This window comes from Eutrigla gurnardus (assembly GCF_963514095.1).
Source record: "Eutrigla gurnardus genome assembly, chromosome: 2".
Taxonomy (NCBI): Eukaryota; Metazoa; Chordata; class Actinopteri; order Perciformes; family Triglidae; genus Eutrigla; species Eutrigla gurnardus.
In genome coordinates, this window is record NC_139916.1 from 25,197,385 (window position 1) to 25,219,384 (window position 22,000).

Here is a 22,000-nt window from a genome sequence, read left to right on the forward strand (position 1 = left end):
CTATGTTTGTATACTAAACACTATATATACTGGAATTTTAATTTTGGCCAATTTGTTGCTGCATTAAATGCACACTAAATTAATGTTTCCATTCACATGGAGAGTATTGAATTAAGTAGAAAAACAATTAAATGTCAAATAAAGTAGTTCTTTGGTATCGGCATCTCTTAAGTACTGGTGTGGTCATTTCCATCAACGACACGCAGTGAGCAATATTTCTTTCAGGCTTTATCAGCTGAATGATAGCTGAATGTCCTTGTGAGGAGAATTAGTTAAAGTCAAAATAATCAATTAAGTGTGCTGTAATGCTACCTGTTCTCATATGACCTGCAGGGTGCTAAACTATCAAAAAGCATTTCATGGTTGTGAATACATCATGGTGTAGTCGTGCTGCCTGCACTGGTCTTTGTGCTTCTGTGAATACGGAGCACGAAGACTGAGACTATCACACTTTCTTAAAGGACACACTGTTGAAAAATCTCTTCAGCCCTATGAAGGGAATTTATATCAATTTGATTATTTATTTTGAATGCAGTGGCTAAAAAGACGACCCTGGACCGGTCCACAAGGCTCCTCTTTGTTTGGCTGGGCGGGACCACCAGTCTGAGAACCATGTGGTGGATCAGGGTTAATATCCTCCACGAGCTCCAGCAGAGCAGAGTGATATCAGCCTCCAGCTATCTGAGCCATGTCTCAATCCCATGTTAGCCACGTGACCACGGAGACGATAGCACCCGCAGCCTCATCCATAGTTAACACCAGGTATAAGCTGCCAAAACATGTTGTAGAGGTGAATTTGAGGATGGTGGCTACTGTTACAAAGGATCTGAACCCCCAACATTTTTTTCCTAGCTAATAACCAACGTATATGGGTATATTTTGCCCCTCGCCTATACAAATGACATGTCTGTGGAGAGAGAGCATTAAGGGTAAGGCTTAATCAAATTTACATGTCGCAATTCGTTAGAGTTTGGTCGCAGGATCAGTTGTATTTATTTGCGTGATCATTTGTGTTTCTTAGCATCGCCTTGGCTGGGCGCGCCGGAGAGGAGGCGGGACTTAACTCTGTGTAGACATCGATAATGTTTCATCAATCATGGCTGAAATCACCACCATTGCTTCTTTGTACATGTTGTGGAGTCCCAGATACGCTGAATAAAACGGCATCCTGTCTGAGCTCGTAGCATCGCCCAGAGGTGCTCGGCGAACTGAATTAAGCTGTTTTCAGTGTGAATAACAGGACTCATATTTCCTCAAACAGCCGTATGTGCCGAAATCAAAAAGATTTGTTGTGATTTAATTGCAACAAATGGATAAAGATTATGCCGAAGTAACGACATAATGACGGCAATTGTTAAAAAGTCAGAAGTAATGGTTTGTTAAGTCTGTCCACGAGACAATACGCTTGTAAAATCTTTTTAATTGACAAACATGTGTAATTCCTGGTACCATGCAAACGGGATAAATCCCTCCACTGATGAGCTGTACTGTGTTTCTACGCTTCACTGGTTACAGAGAATGAGTCGCCTGATGACTGGGTGTGTCCCTCTCCCCTCCCTCCCAATATGTTCATACTACTTTTTCATGTTTTGGAGGCCTGATTTTTTTTTTTAAATCTCCAGACTGGAGGAACTTCAGCCAGAACTACTCTTTAAAGTATAAAACATTATTCTGGTATGTGTATGAAACCCTCCTCACACATCCCATCCTGGTTGAAACACAAGGCAAGGATCTCCACTGTGTTAAACTCTTCATTCATATGCAGAGAGAAGCAGCTTTAGTTTCCCCGTACATGAAGAGATCACACTGTGTCCATATTGGATTAATATCATTTCTTATTTCTTGCTAAACAAATGTCAGATCACTGATTTTTCCATGTCTGTATGATGTTGCTACGCCGACAAGGACTCCATACATTATGTCACAATGTATCTCTGGTAAATCCTCAAATACCCTCCTCACACGCATTGTATTGGTATTTGCTTTGTTCCATTCCAGGCTAAAGCAGAAGTTGCCCACCCACATCTTCACATGTGGGAACACTTTGGGTCCTCCCTCTGCTCGCTGAGCGGAGTGAAATCGGAGGGGAAACCCAAACTCTCATTCAGTGCTTATGCATCCAGAGGTATTATCCCGTCTGCTGACGGAGGGACAGATTAAATAAACTCAGCCAGGCTGCACTTCCCCTGTATACATTCACCCTCACACGTGCAGGGAAGCAGACCTCCAGTCATTTAAGCAGCACATGAAAATGTATTCTTACCAACTATTTTCATGTGAATATCACTGACTCACGTCCTACCCATCTGTATGTGTCACTGCATCAGTCCATGTGGACAAGCAACACGTACCGAGCTGCTGTGTGTTGAATTCCAGGTGAACCATGTGTCTTTTTTCTGTCCACAAAGGGAATTTGACCCCAAGTTTTCACCCTGTTCATGGCTCAGTGTATTTGCTACTCATTAATGGAAACGCACCACAATCGATGGTCTATCGATGTGATGATTTTGTCCACAGTGAAACTCTCAGCTCCAACAGCTGTTTATTTAGTGCTCAGTGCTATTTTTTTTAATCAAACTTTTAATTCTTCCCAGCAAGTGATTCAGATGTAAAACAAAATAGGCCGTATATGAGAAGTGGACGTAGTCACCATGACATCACCCATTGTTCTGTGGACGACCGCTTTGAAGCCTTGAGTTTGGAATTTTGTACCGTCGCCATCTTGGCTTTTTTGGAGCCAGGAGTGACCATATTTGATGTTTTTTAAATTGCAACCATTTGTCACAACACAAAATGAGTGAAAATACAAGTGGTTACATTTTGATGGTTTACCCAGCGAACCACACCCCTAACCCCCTTTCCACCCTTCCCTTCCACCATCCAACAGTATGAGACATTTGTAGACCTTTAATGTAAATATCAAGTATTTGGTCGTGCATCACCGATTATTGGCTCTGAAGCCAGACGTTTCGCGTTTTGTTGGGAAGTGAAGGGCAGGAATCATCATTGAGAAGACACACAGTCGGGTCCACTGGTAACCGTGAGAGCAAATAAACAAATAAGAGCAAAACCGTGGTACGCCAGATGCTGTGACTTGTGTTCCTAGAGTAGTGTTGCTACGGTAAAGATGGCATCTGAGCAATGCAGACGGCGTTACCACGGTTTTACACTTGGTGGCTCACGTCACCGCAGTCTTGGAAAGGGAGGAGTGCGTGGAGAACTCAATCTGCAACCATCCAATCCAACACACCGTAGCCTGGAAGTTAGTGATATTATTATATTATATAATACCTTTGGTACTTTTTTTTTTAACTGATCATTTATTGATATACTGGTGATATTCTTCATTATTTTCTTGTTTATAACAAAGACCTAAACCGATGAATAAATCTACTAACAAGTCTTAATTAAAAAAGTTAGTTGTTAGTGTTTCCATAAGTTTCTTCACAAATTTGCCAGCAGCAGCCAGCCGAGCTTCATTATCGTCATCTAAACTACAACTGTTGTAAAGTAGCTAAGTACACAGGTGCTATGTGTTGGTGACTGCAGCTGTAGCTGCCACAGGGTAATTGGCTATGGTTGGCTAATGCTCCAGGCAACAGGCTCCAGCACCATGACGCCGGAGCCTCATCAGTCAGTGCATTGTTTATTATCACAAGACCTGCATTCTCCTCCTTCATCAGTGACTGCATCCAATTAAAAGGTGTCCTGGTTTCTGGACAAAATGCTCAATTGCACTTTTGTTCTGTTGCCATGGCTACATGTGTTGTTCATTCATGCGGCTGTGTGTTGTGTTGGGTTGTTTGGATACCTCATGCAAACCCAGCTCGATCCCTCAAGCAGGGTTTGCACGAGGTAACAGACCACAGCTTTAGGGATACATACGAGCGTCCAATTACTGGCGAACGACCAGCAGGAGCATCGGCCTCACCTTGACACGTGTGTCCGTCCGTCATCAGTGAGAACCCTGGGAAGCAGGAGCAGCGAGCCTGGCCTGCCACCGCTGTGCACTGCTGACTGCATGGACCATTTTCTGCGGGACACAAAAAAAAACCTGCAGCATGATCACAGTCATCTCTGGATTCCACAGAGCGACGCCTCCAGGACGGCCGCTCACCCGTAATGTCTTACATTTCTCTGCCGTCTCTGTAATCCATTACGCTGTTGTTGCTCCCTGAGGCTCCTGGGGGCCCCACCTTCACACCCTCTTATGAGCCATCGCATTCAACACAATAGAATAAACAGCCCGATGGTCCTGTTGCAAAGAGGAACTGTTTCCACATAATGTCTCACCAGAGTGTCATTGATAAATTGATCAGGGTATTGTTATGAGCAACAACCGGAGACACTTTGGAGGAGGAGAAGGGCTTTGTGTTGAGGGTAGAGGAGAGACTCGAGGGCTGCTGATCTCCTCATGATCTGATTCAGCTCATGAAGGTGCAGCACCATAGACACCGCACATCGTCTATGACTGAACAGCTTATCAGTGAGAGTGCATGCAGCCAGGCGACTCCCACTGTTTTTACTTCTGTTCATAAGGGAGTTATTCGCCTCATGAAGGCACTCGTACACATCATGTCAGTGGTCTCGGCCGGCCCTGCATGCTTGGTTTCAATAAAAGCACAGCTGATTTGTTGAGCAGATGCATCCTGGTGACTCTGTACGTGATGTTTGAGGCTGGAGACTCCAGCGACCGCTTGTACACTTCACAGCCTTATATGAAACACTCTCTTCAGCCCAAAACACTAAAGCTGGAGGATACTGTCGCCTCTGTTGAGTTGCGTCCCGCCTCCAGCTCTCGACTACATTCTGTCTTAATGGGAAACATTATTCTCTGACAAGCATCGCACTTGTTGGATGTTTGTTGTTATATAACGGCAAGCGAGTAAGGATGGAACGAAAACAAGGGAACAAACACAGTAGGCTCATCGTGGTGAATTTACATTCTTGTAAATATTGTTTAGTTGCTAGAAAAAGCTTTAATTTAAAAAAATACAGAATACAAAAATATTTTTTTAATGTAAATAGTTATAGTTTATTCATGCAGGGAAACCTATGACTCTTATTTAACACAATTCAACTGTTTTTCACCTCACTTTAAAAATATGTGCGCCTTATTTGTAATAAGTGATAACAATATTGATGATCAGTATAAATATTGTAAATATTAATACTGTGATTGGCAATTATTTTTGCCAGGCTTATTGTGATATAATTTGGTGTAGTTTGGTCATCAAAGTTCATGAGTGACAAGGACATATTTAACAAGGGAACAAAGTAGACCCCCACATAGGGATGTTTGTCTAACAACCTGACATTAAAAGTGTTTTTATCAACATTTTGAACATGTTGGCTGATAAAAAGCTTGACAGGCTCTTTATTGAAGTCTTTGAAAGGGAACTTTGTCAATTTTAAAATTCATACATTATTCCTCTGGTTTAAGACATGAATGACTCCCAAATTTAAAAACGCAAATTTGAAAACTAGGGATCCCCCTTTTTTCAGACCAAGTACAAGTACTCACAATAGGCCTTCCAAAATTTAAAATATGTCCAAAAATGCACATTAATAATGTTGTAACAGTTCTTATAATTACTTGGAGAGAGAGAGAGCGCATGACGGTGACTATGAAGTCAGCAGCTCCAGCGCACTAAAGGAAAGACGCGTTACAGCTGTGAATGTAGCAGTTAGCCCCAACATTAGCAACAGAGAGCGTGTGGCGCCGTTACAGCTGTGAATCACATCACGGCTGACATTGCTCCTGCTCCGCCGCCTACCCGATATCACTGCAGTACAAGTACACACACACAGTATCGGACCGATACCCAGTGTCGGAATCGGTGTATCCCTTTTGAAAATGCTAATTTGTGATGTCATCGAGTAGGTGTGAAACTGCTCCATGGAGATGAATTGGTAAATATGTTATTGAGATGCTGAGAGCAAAGAAAAGAAAGCTTTTGGGGTCCACAAAGAAGTCTCCCATTCATTGTCTCTGGAGCAGCTCCAGATGTTGTACTTGATGACATCTCAAGTTTTTGAGAAGAGTTTGAGAAGACTAGATGGTTTTTATCAACCTACGTGTATCTTACGACCACCGAGGAGCAAAACAAGGCCGTCGCAGTAACTGATGCACACACAGTCCTGACATACATAAACCATATCTCAACACCAGAGAAATAATGTAGTGAAAAAAGCCTGAAGGTATACCAGGTATTTAATAACAGCAATGGTTAAAGGGTCAATCTTGCAACCCATTGGACATTGGTGTGATGATGACAGGCCTCTGGGAGCAAAGGTGTAAAATTCTGGTGTCAGTGTAGCCAGAATATCTGAGCTCAGACTTCCTTTCTCTTGCTCTGCTCACTGTTTACAGTCCGATTGGCAACATGGGTCACCGGACTGTTTCAAGGAGATAGTTTACAAGCTTATTTTACAACCATATAAATCAAAATTCTCCCTAGACATTACAAATGCAATCCGCCTTTTTTGCGTTATCTTTTCGTCTTTAGCAGTCTGTAAAAACTGCTTGAATCTAAGTATCAAATATGACTGAATGTGTATTTTTTAATGAGTTGGCATTACCTGCACATGGGTGGGGGCGGGCCGGGCTGCTGGTAGTTGCGCTGGATGTCGTGGTGTGTGTATGGACAACAGCGGGACTGTACTCTGGGACTCCGTTGTCCTCTTCAGGACTCACTGCACATGGAAACGGCGAGAACGTGTCACTTTATGAAGCACTCTGGCTAATTGAAGGGTTGAACTACAAAAAGGAAATTACTTCATACCTTCAAATGAATTGAAAACGCTGCAGAATGTATTCAGAGTCACATGTTTGTGGTGCATAAAACCAATATTCAAAAGAGTTTTATTCCACATAATATCTACTTCCCAATGACGGGACATAATTGGACCCAGGCTGCATGTCTTTGCCATTAAACTTGTTTATAGAGGTCTGTGAATAAATTATCTTTCACTTGAGGTTGTGGGGAATTTTGATGAGCCCGTTTAAACGGCTCTTTCTCAAGTGCCATAAGTATGATGGGGAAATCTGTTGTTGGTTTAACCACATTATAATCACAGTACAAATACCATAGATACACATCACATTAACGTTAAGCTTACTGTGTTTAAGCTTTTATTGGAAGTAAAATACTTCAGTTTTATAGTTCAGCAAATCCCTCATCATCCTCATCAGTGAATTCCAGTCAGACTTTGGGGGTGTTAGTAAAAGTGAAGGAACACAAGGTCAAACAGGAAACAACATGAATAGAATTTTAAAGACTGTGAAGATTACCCACATATACAGTAGAAAGAAAACCCGAACAGACCAGACTTTGGGATAAGACCATAGACTGTTCATAAGAACTGGACGTGGTCATTGTGAGGTCATTTATTGGTTTGTGGACTAGGGCTTTGAAGCCTGAAGAGTTTGACATTTTGGCGCCATCTTGGAGCGACGGGTGGATCTGATCCTTACTGGATCTCGATCCATCTGGATTCTGGTGTGAAGCTGTTTACCAAGTTTCTAGGTAAAATTTACAGCCATGTGTTCAAGTCATCTTTGAAGCTTATTGCATTGGTAGCGTGTTAATGATGGTAGCAACACTGTGGCAGCAACCTGTCAATCACAAGGTAGCCCCGCCCTAAAGCATCCCCTGATGTAAGGTCTATTTGAAGAAGACTTTAAACTATAGATCACAATGTTTACTGAGATAATAAATCAACTGATTCAAAAAGACAAGGAACATGATGACGTAAGTCACAGAGTCGTGTGAGCCTTCCAGGTGAGTCACCGTACCTGGTGCACAGGAGTGTCCGTCCTGCTGCAGGATGTAGCCCTGGTTGCAGCCACAGCGGTAGGAGCCCCAGATGTTGGTGCATGTGTGCTGGCACAGCTGGCCCGGGTACAGCTGACACTCATCCACATCCTTCTGCTCCTCCACTGCATTGGCAGCTTCATCCGTGGCACTGATGGAGAAGGCCTCCTTGGGGAACTTGCTGTCTGAGACTAAGTGGGTTGAGAGGAGGGTATGATTCATCCTGCACAATTCATGATGTCATGAAACTGACTTGAAGACACAAAACAACACCTACTCCTCCTTTACATTTACAGCCAGTGTTTTAGATCATTACAAGAAGCAATAACAAAGGCTGCTTTAAAATAGCATTTTAAGTTTTCACCTAAAATATGACACTTTCTCTTGAGGGACTTCCACATGGTACACAAAAACATTTTGAAACTAGAGGAATCGCCCGCTGATGGCCAGTAGAGAGAATGCAAGTTTAAGGCGCTTCAGGTTTGGCTTCACTTTTCACAACCAGGATGCCACCTGCATGTTAACCATATTTTCAGTGTTTTGCTGCCTGCTGTTTGTCAATTACTAAAGAGTTACTCCAGTGAGCAGCTAGGTGGCGCTCACACTAACAAGCCGCAGCTGTGTTAGGTGCCTTAATACTTTGGTGGCCAGTTGGGATGTATAATCCCTCCAGCGTGTTCTGGGTCTACCCCGTGGACGTGACCGGAAAACCTTGTGGCAGCCAGGAGGATCCTGATCAGATGCCTGAACCACCTCACCTTCGCAATTTACAGCCCTCTTGTACTTCCATCGGATGAAGAATTGCATTAAAAAAAACAACAAGAAATAGCAAACTATGCATTTCGCATAACGATTCATCAGATTTGCTGAACGCATAATCCACTCTCTCTGCCCCCTGGACTAAAATACAATCAACAACCCACAGTACTGAGCATGAGCATGTCAATTCATCACAGACCCCCCCAAACACCAAGGGCTAAGGCCCAAAAGTAAATTTCTGCAGAGATGGATCCAGTTCTGGGCATTAAGTCAATATCTCCCAGTACCTTGGGTTAAAATTCAGAGGAGCGGGGCGATAAAATGTTTCCAGTTTTAATTAAAAGGCGATGAGTCATAAGACTGAAAACTCATGGAAATAATAATAGTCACCCATATTTTCATCTTTCATGCATTCTGGGAGCATGTGTGAGAGTTAAACACACTAACTGAGAGCGTGAAGACTTCCTGCTCCTAAAGCTTTCACGGCTTTCAGCAGGTTGTTTGGTTCCTCAGAATGACATCGCTTAAATTCCCTTTTAAAGCTGAAGGAAATTAGCTGCTTTCGATGCTTAGAGCAGGGCCCATTAAGGGCGGGATTAGGAGGAATTCCTCTGATCTTGTGAATGAAATAACAGGCTAAGGAGAGGAGGCTGACCTTACCTCACCGTCACACTTGGAGACAACTATGCCCATTAAAAAACAGCCACAAAAGCAGACTAATAATGCATTGTGAATAAACGCCGCGCACCTGGTCCCGATATATAAACTAAACAGCTGCAAAAACCTCTCAGCTCTTTTATTGTGCTTTCCTAATATAATCAAGTTGCACAGGCGAGATCAGACAAACACTCATGAATGAGGTGTCATACAGTAATCTTCTTAAAGTCTTTTATCACCCATCGCTCTGATGTCATTGATGGAAAACATGCAAACTCCTTTTAATGAAGCGCACAGCTGCAAACAAGACAGAGTCTGAGACCAATGCACTGAACAGAAGCAGCCGCGTTTTAGTGGATATGAGGAGATGCAAAAAGGTATCCGGATGCTTTTGCATTGAGACAATCTCATTGATAAAAAATGTTGCTGGTATTGTGAACTTGATGGATCAGAGATGGAGGAAAAGTTTGCTGGCACAAGTTGAGAGACAACAGCCTGAGCTGCCATCTGTTCCTGATTCATCACAGCTTGCATGCATCTTGTCCCACCATTCTGAATGGTAACGTGACTCCTGACCAATCAAGCTAGAGCATCTGTCCTTTTTGGGAGATCAAACTCGGACGATACTCGACTGACATCAACTTCAATGTGGGACAAAATGGTGACATTCAACCCAACCCTCAATGTGGTTACAGTGAAATGCTTCATCCACAGAGCTGCTGAGGAGGTCAGATTAAGCACATGCAGGCAGAGAGGGGGCGGGGCTAGTCATACGTCCACACCCCAGGAAGTAGCGACGTAAAGTCAAGGGGTGCTGTAAACCTCAAGGTTGACCTACAACCGATTGTGGCGCACGCGCCGAGGAACAAAGCTCATTTAGGAGAGGATCCTCCCACACCCAGCAGCCATGTAAAAAGTGTTAAGATATACAGAGTTCATCATGAAACTGTGGCGGGCCGACCTACATTGGAAGTTAATTTTGAAAAGAGGCTGTATGCATGTAACAAGACACTGACACGCCATCCCTGACAGGTCTGAATCTGAGGCCAGAGGTGAAACTTATATGTTATAGTTGAAAGCTAGGGCCACTGACCAAGCGTCCAGATTTGACGAATGATGTATGTAAACAAGTAGAATAGCTTATCTCGTCTGAAGACTCCTGTGTTGTGCCATACTACATATTCATTTTAAGCAGGATTTGAGTTTGTGGTGCATCCAAACTGAAAAACTTAACTCCAAATATCTGTTGTCCCCCTGTGAAATGCATAGAGAACATGGAGAAGCTATTCACAGCTGCAAAACATTAATCAATTTGCCAGTTGTGGTTAGAAAGCTTGAGAAAAATCTTGGAAAACAGAGTGTTGAATCTTTTCCTTTTTATGGTTTTATTTAAACATGGACAGCTCCCAGACCAGAACATGCTGTGCTAACAACCTGTCAATCACAATGTAGCCCCACCCTGAAGCTTTACCCTCATCTTCTCTTTGACTCTAAATCTACCGTAATTTACTGAATGAGCATCATGCTGAATTGAAGAAGACGTGGAACTAGAGAATGATACCATAAACTTGTGTTTACATTGTTTACTGAGATAATAAACCAAGAGAGAAGAAGAGTCATTTTCTCATATATCCATGCAATAAGACTTCTTTTTGCAACCAGAGGAGTCACCCCCTGATGGCCATCAGAGAGAATGCAAGTTTAAGGCACTTCAGCTTCACATTTCAAAGGTTTCCACCTGCTCTCTACAGACCAAGACCTCGGTGAATAATGGGAATAATGATGCATTTATACAGCGTTTGTCATCATGGAAGTTTACTTTGTTGAAATAATAAATGTTGTTTGAGTCATAATTACAGGCTGAATAAATGAATAAAATATAAAACAGAACCGATATTGAATTCTTGTCAATATTATAAAGCAGCCTTCTGGAGAGGCTAAATCCTGCCCCTCTGGTGTTCCTCATGGGACTTTATTTCAGAAAAGATATGTATGGTAGTCAATGGATAGAGACAGATCATTTATTGATTCTGTTTGCATTTTATCATGACTTACACGTATGATGTTTGTCAATTTAAAAGATAATTTTACCACCATATATTTTACAAAAATAAGGGCGTGACTTCATCTCTCTGTTAGCTTCCTCTTCCACAAGAGATCTGAATCCAGGAGGTGTTTGTAATGTACAGTACAGTAAATCTCAACATTACTAATGTTTTCCATGTGCAGTGTGTAACAGATACCTTCTCTGGGCACGGACGTCGGTCTGGGCTTCTGCTTTCTCCTCAGCGGCATCTGGCTCGGACCTTCCTCCTCCTCGCAGCAGGTGAGGAAGATGTGACCGCAGGGGTAAGCCAGGTAATGGTGGGCATGGCAACCCCGTCCTTCACTGCGCACACGTAGGCCAAGGGCACAGCAGCTGCAGCACACCTGCCCATGCAGACACAGCAGCAGAGCCTATTAGGAGGGTGTCACTGGGGTGCCCTTCACGTCTGTAATCAACACCTCTCTTTATGGCCACCACATTAAGCCCTGTTACCAGCGGAGGAGGGGGAAACAAACTGTAACAACTAAGCAGTTCATCCCTTTATTCACACTGTAAAGGATTTCAGCCTAAAGCTGAACCACATGTCATACAAAACAGACTCTCACCTTTTTTTTTTTTTTCTAAAACAATGACCTGGCAAAAAACAGCTGGCTCACGGGCCAAACCACCGGGTTTCCTCTTGGAGAATTGGGGAATGCTGTTGGAGCCGACTCTGAGAAAAGACATGACTCCCATTGCCATATGGAAGCATTCAAAGGTCTGAAGGGCGCAGACAGAAATGGGACCCGGGCCGTTCTTGATCAATATATATTCAACCTGTTTGCCAATAACAAGAAATAAACCGTCTGACCTGAAGAAAAGCCTCTCTGCTGGCATTGGTATCTGACATCTCACCCTGGCCAAAACAACAGCATATTCCAGGGGATGTCTAAAATACACCGTGTTCGTGTTATCATGGAATTTACAAAGGAGTCACAGTTCCTGCCGATCGTTTCAACTGTTTGCACGGTCTAGTTTTGTCGTTATACCCTTCATGACTCATACAAACAGTTAATATGCTATTCAAGAGGAAGCAGCACCTTTAATCAATTTGGTCCACATAAAAATTGTTGTCTAGAAAAATGTGCGTCCCATCCACGCATGACATCATGTTTTTCAGTCACGACTTTCCTCTTGTTCCTTCCCTTGTTCTTTTTCCAGCTGGTGCTCTCATGAAGAACCTCTATGGCCGATGCTCCAACCTTAGAAACCTTTTCTCTGGTGGTGGTGAGACAGTACTGTACCTGGTAGGAGTCATCGGTGCACTGTTCCCCCTCCTCCACTTCACAGGTGTCCCCTCCTCTGGCTGACGTCATGCCTGACTCACACCGGCTCTCCTTCACAGAGCTGAGGCAGCACTGCTTCCCTGCAACACTGACACGGACACACACACACACACACACACACACACACACATTTATTCACCACACTGAATGAAAATCAGCAGCCCTGCTTCCTTTTTAGTCCAGACAACAGACCAGCCTGGATTTGAACAGGTGAACACGATTTAGGGGGAGAAGTGGTGGACAAACACAGTTTCATTCAGGTGACCTGCGTTCATGTCCACCGTGCAACCAAAAATGTACATCTTTATCTTGACAAGGTTATGTCACATGGCATTATGTCACGTGACACTAGGTCACTGAGTCACATGGCATTACGTATTACTGTATTTTTGTTGCCTGAACCTAACTGCCACCATTTCACAATGTTAAGCGCTCACGTATTGAAATAATTTTGCATCATGATCTAAGTTTTACCAAAATTAGACCAGCTGTGATTTATCTGTTTTTTGCATACCGGCCACATGAGTTGAATGTTATTTGTAAGGGTATGGTCTATTGCTGTGGATCTGTTCCAACACATGTAGCGAATGATGGTGACCCCGATTCTACGTCTTTCTGAGAGAACTCTCTGAATTCAAGGATTCTGTTCAAACCTCCAACTCCAACTAACCCGTGGAAGCTCCCTCCAGAGCTAGTAGTAGTAGTCCCTATGATGCGCAAATGGAACTTCATGTGTAAAATTGGTGTGATATCTCTTTAAAAAGTTGTAACTTTTTTAGCTGTATTTCAGGGGGAAAAATAAAGTCGTAAAAACTAGGATTTGTGGTTGTTGGATCCACCCACTCTTTCCTCCAACAAATTATACAAATGTTCATTTTTTTCCCCCCCGAAGCAGCTTCCAAAAATGTTCGCAAAAACGAACACTAGTCTGACACCGAAGGCCACATGGCTTACCTGCATATGGAGTCCATGTCGTTGTTCAGCAGGGGCATGTGGTTGCAGTGGCGGTTTTCCGAGGCCCATTTCTGGCCGGCGGCGCAGCAGCGCTGCAGCAGATCTTCAGCAGAGACACCTGGACCTGCGGCCCAGACACATGCGGGGATGCATACATCAGCACCAGCACACAAGACGGAATGATGGAATAAAAACAGCAGTAAATCCTTGGTGTCAGCGCAGCTTCGCTGAATGGAACGGCCAGAAGCCCGAAGAGGGGAGTGAACACGGTACTCAGTGAGACAGACACATATGGTAGACTGCACCAGGCCTCAGAGGCGCCTTTAAGATTTCAACAGATGAATAAGGAGGAGCAGTCACGTTACCAGAATACAGTAGCCCATGTTATGACTGGAAACTCAGGTCTGAGGAAAGTTATCCTAAGTGGAATGGCAGTCCACACATGGGGTTGTGAACAAGATTGAGTCGGTGTTTATGATCTTATAGTCGGCCTCAAACGATAGGGCAGCAATGCGGACGGAGGTGGGGTGTTCTGGGTAAAAGTAAAAATTTTCTGCATAATGTCTGGCAAAAGGCATCTGGAGCAAGCAGCGGTGTCATAGTGGGTGGAAAAGTGAGCCTGACTATCCAGGGCTCCGGCTTGTATGTACTGGGGCGGGTGGAGGCGTAGATCCTCAACAAGCTTTGCATGAAAGGTTTGTTTGCTCTGTTTTAGCATTAGAACTAACTTCAAGTTGGCTGACTTTATATCGGTTAACACACTGAACTTTGTAAAAAAAATAAATGGTGAAGGCTCTCTAGTCCCTCTCACCCCTTATAAAAGTCGCAAAGTGGTTTAGTCCGCCTCTCTGCACTGATTTCTTCAGCACAAATTTAATCTTGAAACTCAGCTATGAGCCAAATGGGAAGAGGGAGGTTTGTGTCTCACAAATCCACTTGTGCGAAACAAGAATTTTGTCAGACAACCCTGCTTCCAAGACAAAACTCTATCTGTGTTGGTACAATGGTCACTATGTCAGATCAGGTGATTATAGAGTCAAAAAGTTGGGACTCGGCAGAAAGGCAATAAAGACTACACATCGGTCACAGACCAATCATAGCTGGTCCTCTTTTACCATGTGTGATGTCATCTCTACTTTTCATGTCACGATTATTCTCTTAAATAATAATTGTGATCCATGATATTATCTTGATTGCCATCAATTTGCTTAAAACTCTTAGAATGGCACTTAGACATGCTGGTAACACTTTACATTTTGTTTTGTCATTGCGTCACAGATAAAACACAGATCTTTTTTTAGTGAACATCCTTTTTAGTGAAAAACTATCAAATAATCTTAAATAAGAATGAATTAAGTATAAATAAAGTATAAATACATGTTTATAATGAATCATTATGTCCAGTTTTTTTTTAAAACAGGCTCTATTTTTCACTTGTCTACCATGGGAACAAGCAAGACGTTTTCAAGTCACTTGTGGTGATATTTGGGATTATCCCGATAATGCAAATTCACCATGATGAACTTATTGAGAGTGTTTGTTTTTTATCCATATCCACGATTAATACCATATCATCCCAACCCTATGCATCAAAGAGGCAGGGCTACAGCTCAAACATCACTCGTCTTTCGCTTCACCATTGTGTTACTGGAGATCGCTCTGTGCTTTCCCATTGGCCAAAGTGACAGCGGTGACGGAGCACGTCATAAAAGGCAAAAAGAGTCCAACGAGACTTTCTGTGGGGACGTCATGACATTGATTATCATCCCTGATCCAAGCCCGCTGGGCTAGAATGGGCTGACATGGTATAATCTGACCCAGGTTAGTATTCGTTCTAGTCTGGTCTTCAGCCAACCCAGCAGCTCTGTGAGGTCATGCTTGCTACACTATATTGCCAAAAGTATTCACTCACCCATCCAAATAATTGAAATCAGGTGTTCCAATCACTTCCATGGCCACATGTGTATAAAAGCAGCACCTAGGCATGCAGACTGTTTCTACAAACATCTGTGAAAGAATGGGTCGCTCTCAGGAGCTCAGTGAATTCCAGCGTGGTACTGCGATAGGATGCCACCTGTGCAACAAGTCCAGTCATGAAATGTCCTCGCTCCTAAATATTCCACAGTCAACTGTCAGTGGGATTATAACTAAGTGGAAGCGATTGGGAACGACAGCAACTCAGCCAAGAAGTAGACCACGTAAAATGACGGAGCGGGGTCAACAGATGCTAAGGCACATAGTGCTCAGAGGTCATGGTGGGCCATACATCAGCAAGTGCAATGCAAAGCGTTGGATGCAGTGGTGTAAAGCACTCCGCCACTGGACTCTAGAGCAGTGGAGACGTTCTCTGGAGGGACCAATCACGCTTCTCCATCTGGTAATCTGATGGACGAGTCTGGGTTTGGCGGTTGCCAGGACAACGGTACTTGTCTGACTGCATTGTGCCACGTGTAAAGTTTGGTGGAGGGGGATTATGGTGTTCAGGAGCTGTGCTTGGCCCCTTAGTTCCAGTGAAAGGAACTCTGAATGCTTCAGCATACCAAGAGATGTTGGACAATTCCATGCTCCCAACTTTGTGGAACAGTTTGGGGATGACCCCTTCCTGTTCCTACATGACTGTGCACCAGTGCACAAAGCAAGGTCCATAAAGACATGGAGGAGAGAGTTTGGTGTGGATGAACTTGACTGGCCTGCACAGAGTCCTGACCTCAACCCCATAGAACACCTTTGGGATGAATTAGAGTGGAGACTGAGAGGCAGGCCTTCCTGTCCAACATCAGTGTGTGACCTCACAAATACGCTTCTGGAAGAATGGTCAAAAACACACTCCATAAACACACTCCTCAACCTTGTGGAAAGCCTTCCCAGAAGAGTTGAGGCTGTTATAGCTGCAAAGGGTGAACTAGGGTTGGGCGGTATGAGCAAAATCTTATATCACGGTATGAATAATTTCATATCACGGTATGGTTTTTCCCCCTGTAAATTCAATTAATGGCTTGAAAATAACCATACTGTCGCATTTGATCATTTTCCTCTTTTATTTAAATTTTCTCACAGCAGCATAACATCATTTTAAAGAAAATATAATAACATAATAAATAATAAGCCACAAAGAATGTGCAAATGTCTGGTAAACATTTGAACTCCAGCTTTAACTTAAGTTATAGTGTGTGTGCAAATGTAAACACAGAGCTCCATCTTAATAAGAAATAAAAATAACAAATGAGAAAAAGTATGCGTTGTGATGGCCTCCGTTATCTCCCTCCATCAATGTGATTTATTGTCATACGGGGTGCCTTTGGCGAAAGACTCATAATACTGCTTCGCATGTTTTAACTTTAAGTGGTGGAAGAGGTTACCGGTGTTTCCACATCCAGCAGCAACAGTCGCGCAGAGTATCGCTTTTTGTTCGTTGTCGGATTTTCTAAATCCGAAAAAGTTCCACACAACAGACGTAGCGCCCTTTTTCAGAACGAGTTCCTCCTCTTCGTCATGGGTGGGTCGCCCTGCCTCCGTTTCCTTGTGACGTTCACTCTCCGCCTCCCCCATGATTGTTATTTCTCAGGAGCTGTTTCTTCTTCGTCGTGCTCATGCAACCCCGCAAGCAGTCTGCTGCAATGCCTGCAGTGCCCCGTGTGTCGAGGCGGTGTAATTACAGTGACTCAGAGCGATGCAGCAGACATCTGCACTTTCTCCGGTATAAACGGTATTGCAAAATCTCTACCGGTAGACACTTTTATACCGTCACACGGTATAATACCTTCATACCGCCCAACCCTAGGGTGAACAGACGTCATATTAAACCCTATGGACTAAGAATAGGATGTCACTTATGACTTAAATGCAAGTCAAGGCAGGTGAGCAAATACTTTTGGCAATATGGTGTATAACAGAGTTAACAAGCTGATGATTTGCAGGAATAATATTTACCAACTTAGTTCAGCATATTAGCATTAGAGTCAGAAAGCTGATGATTATTTTCTGCATTAATCAATGATAATTACTATACTATTACTAAGGGATTGCTAACGTGGTGACAGTTCATCCTGTGGCAGGTTTCACTGGAAAAATGAAAACGTTCACCCCCTGGCAATGAAGTCAGTAGGATTCATGCATGGAGCTACTGTATACATCCAACATGTGTTGAGACACTTCAGTCTGGACTATAGTGGTGGACACGCCAACGAATATTAAAAAATCAGCCAGCTTAGAAATTCCACATGAAATGCAAATGGAAACTGACTTCTACTTTGTAGAAACCTGATAAAGCCTTTGGCAGCCTTGTATTTAGAGCCACCAGCCGTTGATGGAAGAACCATGATTTCTGAGGACCTTAACAGAGACCTACAGTGTTGTTGAATTATCCAAAAGACTGCTGCAGTTCTGTGTTGAGGAGCACAGATGATGTCATCAAAGGAAGAAACCTTTGAAAGGGGAATTTGCAATAAGGAAAATGAATACTTCCAGAACCACAGGCTCTTCCAATTTCACAACGGTTTAGTTGAAGTTAAGTTTAAACATGAGGTTTGAGAAAAATAGACATTAGTGTTTGGGTTCTATTCAGTGAAAATACTTGTGGAGGCCTGTGGAGACAAAGGTGAATAGGGTACATTTTAACCAACAGTCACCATGAGTCATCCCCAGTTGATTACTTACATTAAGACAATTCTTGCATCACAAGTTTCCTAAAAATGTTATGTTTAAATATGCAAATTAGGCAGAATAAACACTAGATACAGCCAGGTTCAAAACTCATGTTTCAGTTTGTTGGCATCTTATAGTCAAAGGTTTTTATAGAGAAGATAATATTGAATATTTCTTTTTATCACCCCATAAATCAGAAAATACTGTTAAGAGCCATACAAAACAGGCTGTGAATGTGTGAACTAACCCCTCTGTTAAAACCTTCAGAATACAGAGAGGAATGAAACAGGAAAATGGAGGTTTCTGGCTCAGAGAAACAAAGAAATCGGTCGGAATGTATAATTCTGTACGTTTGAAGACACTGCAGGTGGATAGAGTAAAACTATTTAACGGATGGAACCTCCCCAGTAAAAAAAGTTTTTTAAAATGCTATGTTTAAACGTGAAAATGAAGCGTTATCAGATAAACATCTTTGGTCAATTTAGGAGAAATCCACAGATGCAAACAAATAATAAAATATAAACCTAAATGTGTATTTTGGATGTTTTCTTTCCACACGTTTTATTATCTGTATGAGATAGCTTCATGAACGGCTCTGTAAATTCAATCAGTTGTTAATATTAATAGCCATTTTTAACGACAATTCCAGTAAGGGCTCGCTTTTCATCAAACCATCCACTCACTCAGGAAAAATGGCTTTGTTTCAATGTGATCAACTGAAGACCATAAGCAGAAAACATGTGTTAAATTAGGAACCCATCAAAAATCCACAGAACTGAATGAAAGCTTTTCATGTTTCTTAACCACACATTTCTGGTAATGCTAAAAGAAAAATGTTTTTTGCTTCCAATGAGCTGCGTTGTGAGGCCGCTGACGTGGCAGCCATCATGGCGATCAGGCCACCGTGCTGCTGAGCGTGCAGCGGCGAGCTTCCCCGGCTGCTCTGATGGAGCTCGGCCGGAGGATGGAACGCCGCGAGCCGAGCTGCTCCTCGGCCTCCCGTCACATCCACGGCAGAGCGGCAGCCGTCTCGCCCTGCTGCTTTCATCCACGTATTAGCATGAACTCTCCAGCACACACTCATTCACACACCCAACCTTCCCCGTGCGCCCTTTGAAGAAAAGACACTCACAAAGAGCTTTTTGTTTTGCAACTCGATAAACCTGCTCTATACTGTACGGAACATTTGCATGTTCTTCATATTCACACTGCCGTGAAATTAAGTTTAGGTAATTTATGTAAAATAATGTCAATAGCTCTCATATTGTTGTGATGCATAAAAGCATCCAAACACACACACACACATGAAACATGAAGCTGATTTCTTGTAATTAAAAGCAGCTACATGAGAGAAATGACCCACAGGGAGCCAAATTAAGCATTGTGATCAGATTAAGCACTTTTCTGTATTATTTCCATGATGTAATATCCATTGTGTTCACTTCAAAATTGAATGCGTCTAAACTATGTTAATCCCATACTGCACAGTGTACGTTCAGATTAAAAAAAAAAAAAAAACAGAGCCAGGAACGCCTTAAATAGTTGCTGCTCTGAGCTTCACTTTGAAAGTAGTTTTATGCATTTATATCCATCCCGGTCGCAGCTCCTTTAAAGCTCAGTAAACAATCATTTAAAGCAAAGGCTGTCAGCTTGCTGTGCATAATTCATGAGCACTGACTTCAGAAAATTGTGTCAAGTTTAGAGAAGAAGATAAGTCTTATTTTACCAGCAAAACATCTGTGTTTCACTCTTTAATTCATGTCCTTGTTGAGAGAAAAATACTTTCATCTCAAGTAAAGTGATGTGTGAAGCTGAAGAGTCTCTCTGGATGGGACATATAGGGTTTTATGTATCATACCATATATATATATATATATATATATATATATATATATATATATATATATATATATACTCACAATAATCGATGCTGGTGAATATGGTGATGGGTGACTTGAAAAAGTTGTCTAGCTCGCTATTATGGTAGAGACATGAAAAATAGAGGCTGATTTAAAATATACAGGATACAAAAATACATTTTTTTAAATGTATGCATGATTTATTTATGCAAGGAGTCCATATTATTCGTGATTATCTTATTTAAGGTTGATATTTTTTTTCACTTTTTCTATAAAACAAGTAGGGTCCGCCTGGGGGATTGGACTCAGTGTGGGAGGATCTTCTCCCTGGTGGCCCTTGCCGGGTGCATTTCATCCATATGTGGCCCACGGCTTGGAAAGCCTGTCATCACCATTCATATCCATACAACCTGGTGGTTGGTTGATTGATTTGTTCACTAAAGAGCAGAATTGATTGACCTAGACTCTTAGGTTTGCCTACAAAATGCAATGTGAATGCTACTTTTACCAGCTGGTGCAGCCCTAGTCAGAATGGATTGTATCCAGTGAAGCTGAAGGCAAACTCTGTTTCTGTTATTACTAAGTGTTAGAATGTATTGTACCCAAGATATAGTAAGGTTTTATAGTAAGGTTTTACTTAATAATTTGATCCATTCAATTCATTTAATGGACATGACTTTTCGAGGATGTCTCGATCTATGATACTTGTCATCTGACTCACATTCACAGTTGCTCTCGGGGACTAATGTGCACGCTGACTTATCTTGACCATTTAAACCTGTCTTGAATTAATCGGAATGGTAATTAATCTGTGTGAATTTGAAATCGATCGCAATCGCTTTATCCCAGCTGATCTGTGAGCTCCATTCAAGTCAGGTTTTGGACTTTAAGCCCCACTCTTCTCGTGGAACGGGCCCCTGGTTTGCTTTTCATCGATCTCGAGAATGTTTTCAGGGAGCAAAAACACCATCCTGGTCTGTTTTTCTACAGAGGAAAAGGAAATTGCGAGACTGTATTTATATTTGAAGCTAAATGAGAAGGTTGGAAGCAGCGTAGCTCCCCACTGTTAGCTGAAGTATGTCCCAGGAGTGCTGGCCAAAGGCCAAACATGAGGTTCAGCTAGAGGGTCAACAGTCAGGAGTAGACTACTAATTAACTGAGAAACAATGGAAACATATATTTATAGCTTTACACTTCCTCTCAATATCTACTGTTGAAAGAGCCAACATGACGGCACCACTGCCCCAACCCCCCCCCCCCCCCCCAAACACTGGCCTGTTATGTAGCAGATGGACCAAAACTAAGAGACATCCGTCCACTTGAGGAGCTCCCGCGGGGTTTGCGTGGACTGATTAGCCTGGCCTCACACTGCTCGCCATCATTACTCCGTCTGGCCCAACACTGTCTCACACCACACTGAGACACATGTCAGACACATCTGCACCGCCTGACAGCCTATAACAACATCCGCACACAATGAGACGTGAGTCTGCAGCCACTAATAACACGGATGCTTGTGAAGAGACAATATTTTAATTTTCTAATGAATCACGTTGATACACACACTGCTGTCTAGAAATATTAGCCAGTTAGTTTCGACCAACAGTGATGTTAATGGAGGTTCTTCACCGAATTAAATAACAGTAAGTCTATAAAAACTGCATTGCGATTTTGTCATCTTGGCATATTGTTTTTTGGAGTCATTAGATTTTTATGAACAAGGCTGAATTGTATCTGTGTTTTCCTTCTTCATGTCATTAATAACATATGTCTGCGATGTAGGTCTATGTATGTGCCAATGCATATGGCCCTAACCCGCCCGCATGATTCAAACTCATCACCTCTTAAGACAGTGAATGTGTTAGCAAAAAGTTTAAAGTTTAATTTATGCATCAAGCCGGGCTCTGAGTTACATTAGCATTAATTTGGAGTCGTGTT

General features: G+C 42.6%; 1 protein-coding gene across 1 annotated transcript in view; it reads right to left on the reverse strand.

Annotated features, from left to right (window-relative positions):
• The window catches only part of fbln2 (fibulin 2), a 76,300-nt gene that overhangs the window by 21,592 nt on the left and 32,708 nt on the right, over positions 1-22,000 (reverse strand). The window contains exons 3-8 of the mRNA XM_084039032.1: positions 13,560-13,683; positions 12,564-12,693; positions 11,477-11,663; positions 7,799-8,008; positions 6,583-6,696; positions 3,932-4,033 (exon numbers count right to left, since the gene is read on the reverse strand). Of these exons, the coding sequence (XP_083895158.1) occupies positions 3,932-4,033; positions 6,583-6,696; positions 7,799-8,008; positions 11,477-11,663; positions 12,564-12,693; positions 13,560-13,683 (867 nt within the window). The remainder of the gene's footprint in view (positions 1-3,931; positions 4,034-6,582; positions 6,697-7,798; positions 8,009-11,476; positions 11,664-12,563; positions 12,694-13,559; positions 13,684-22,000) is intronic.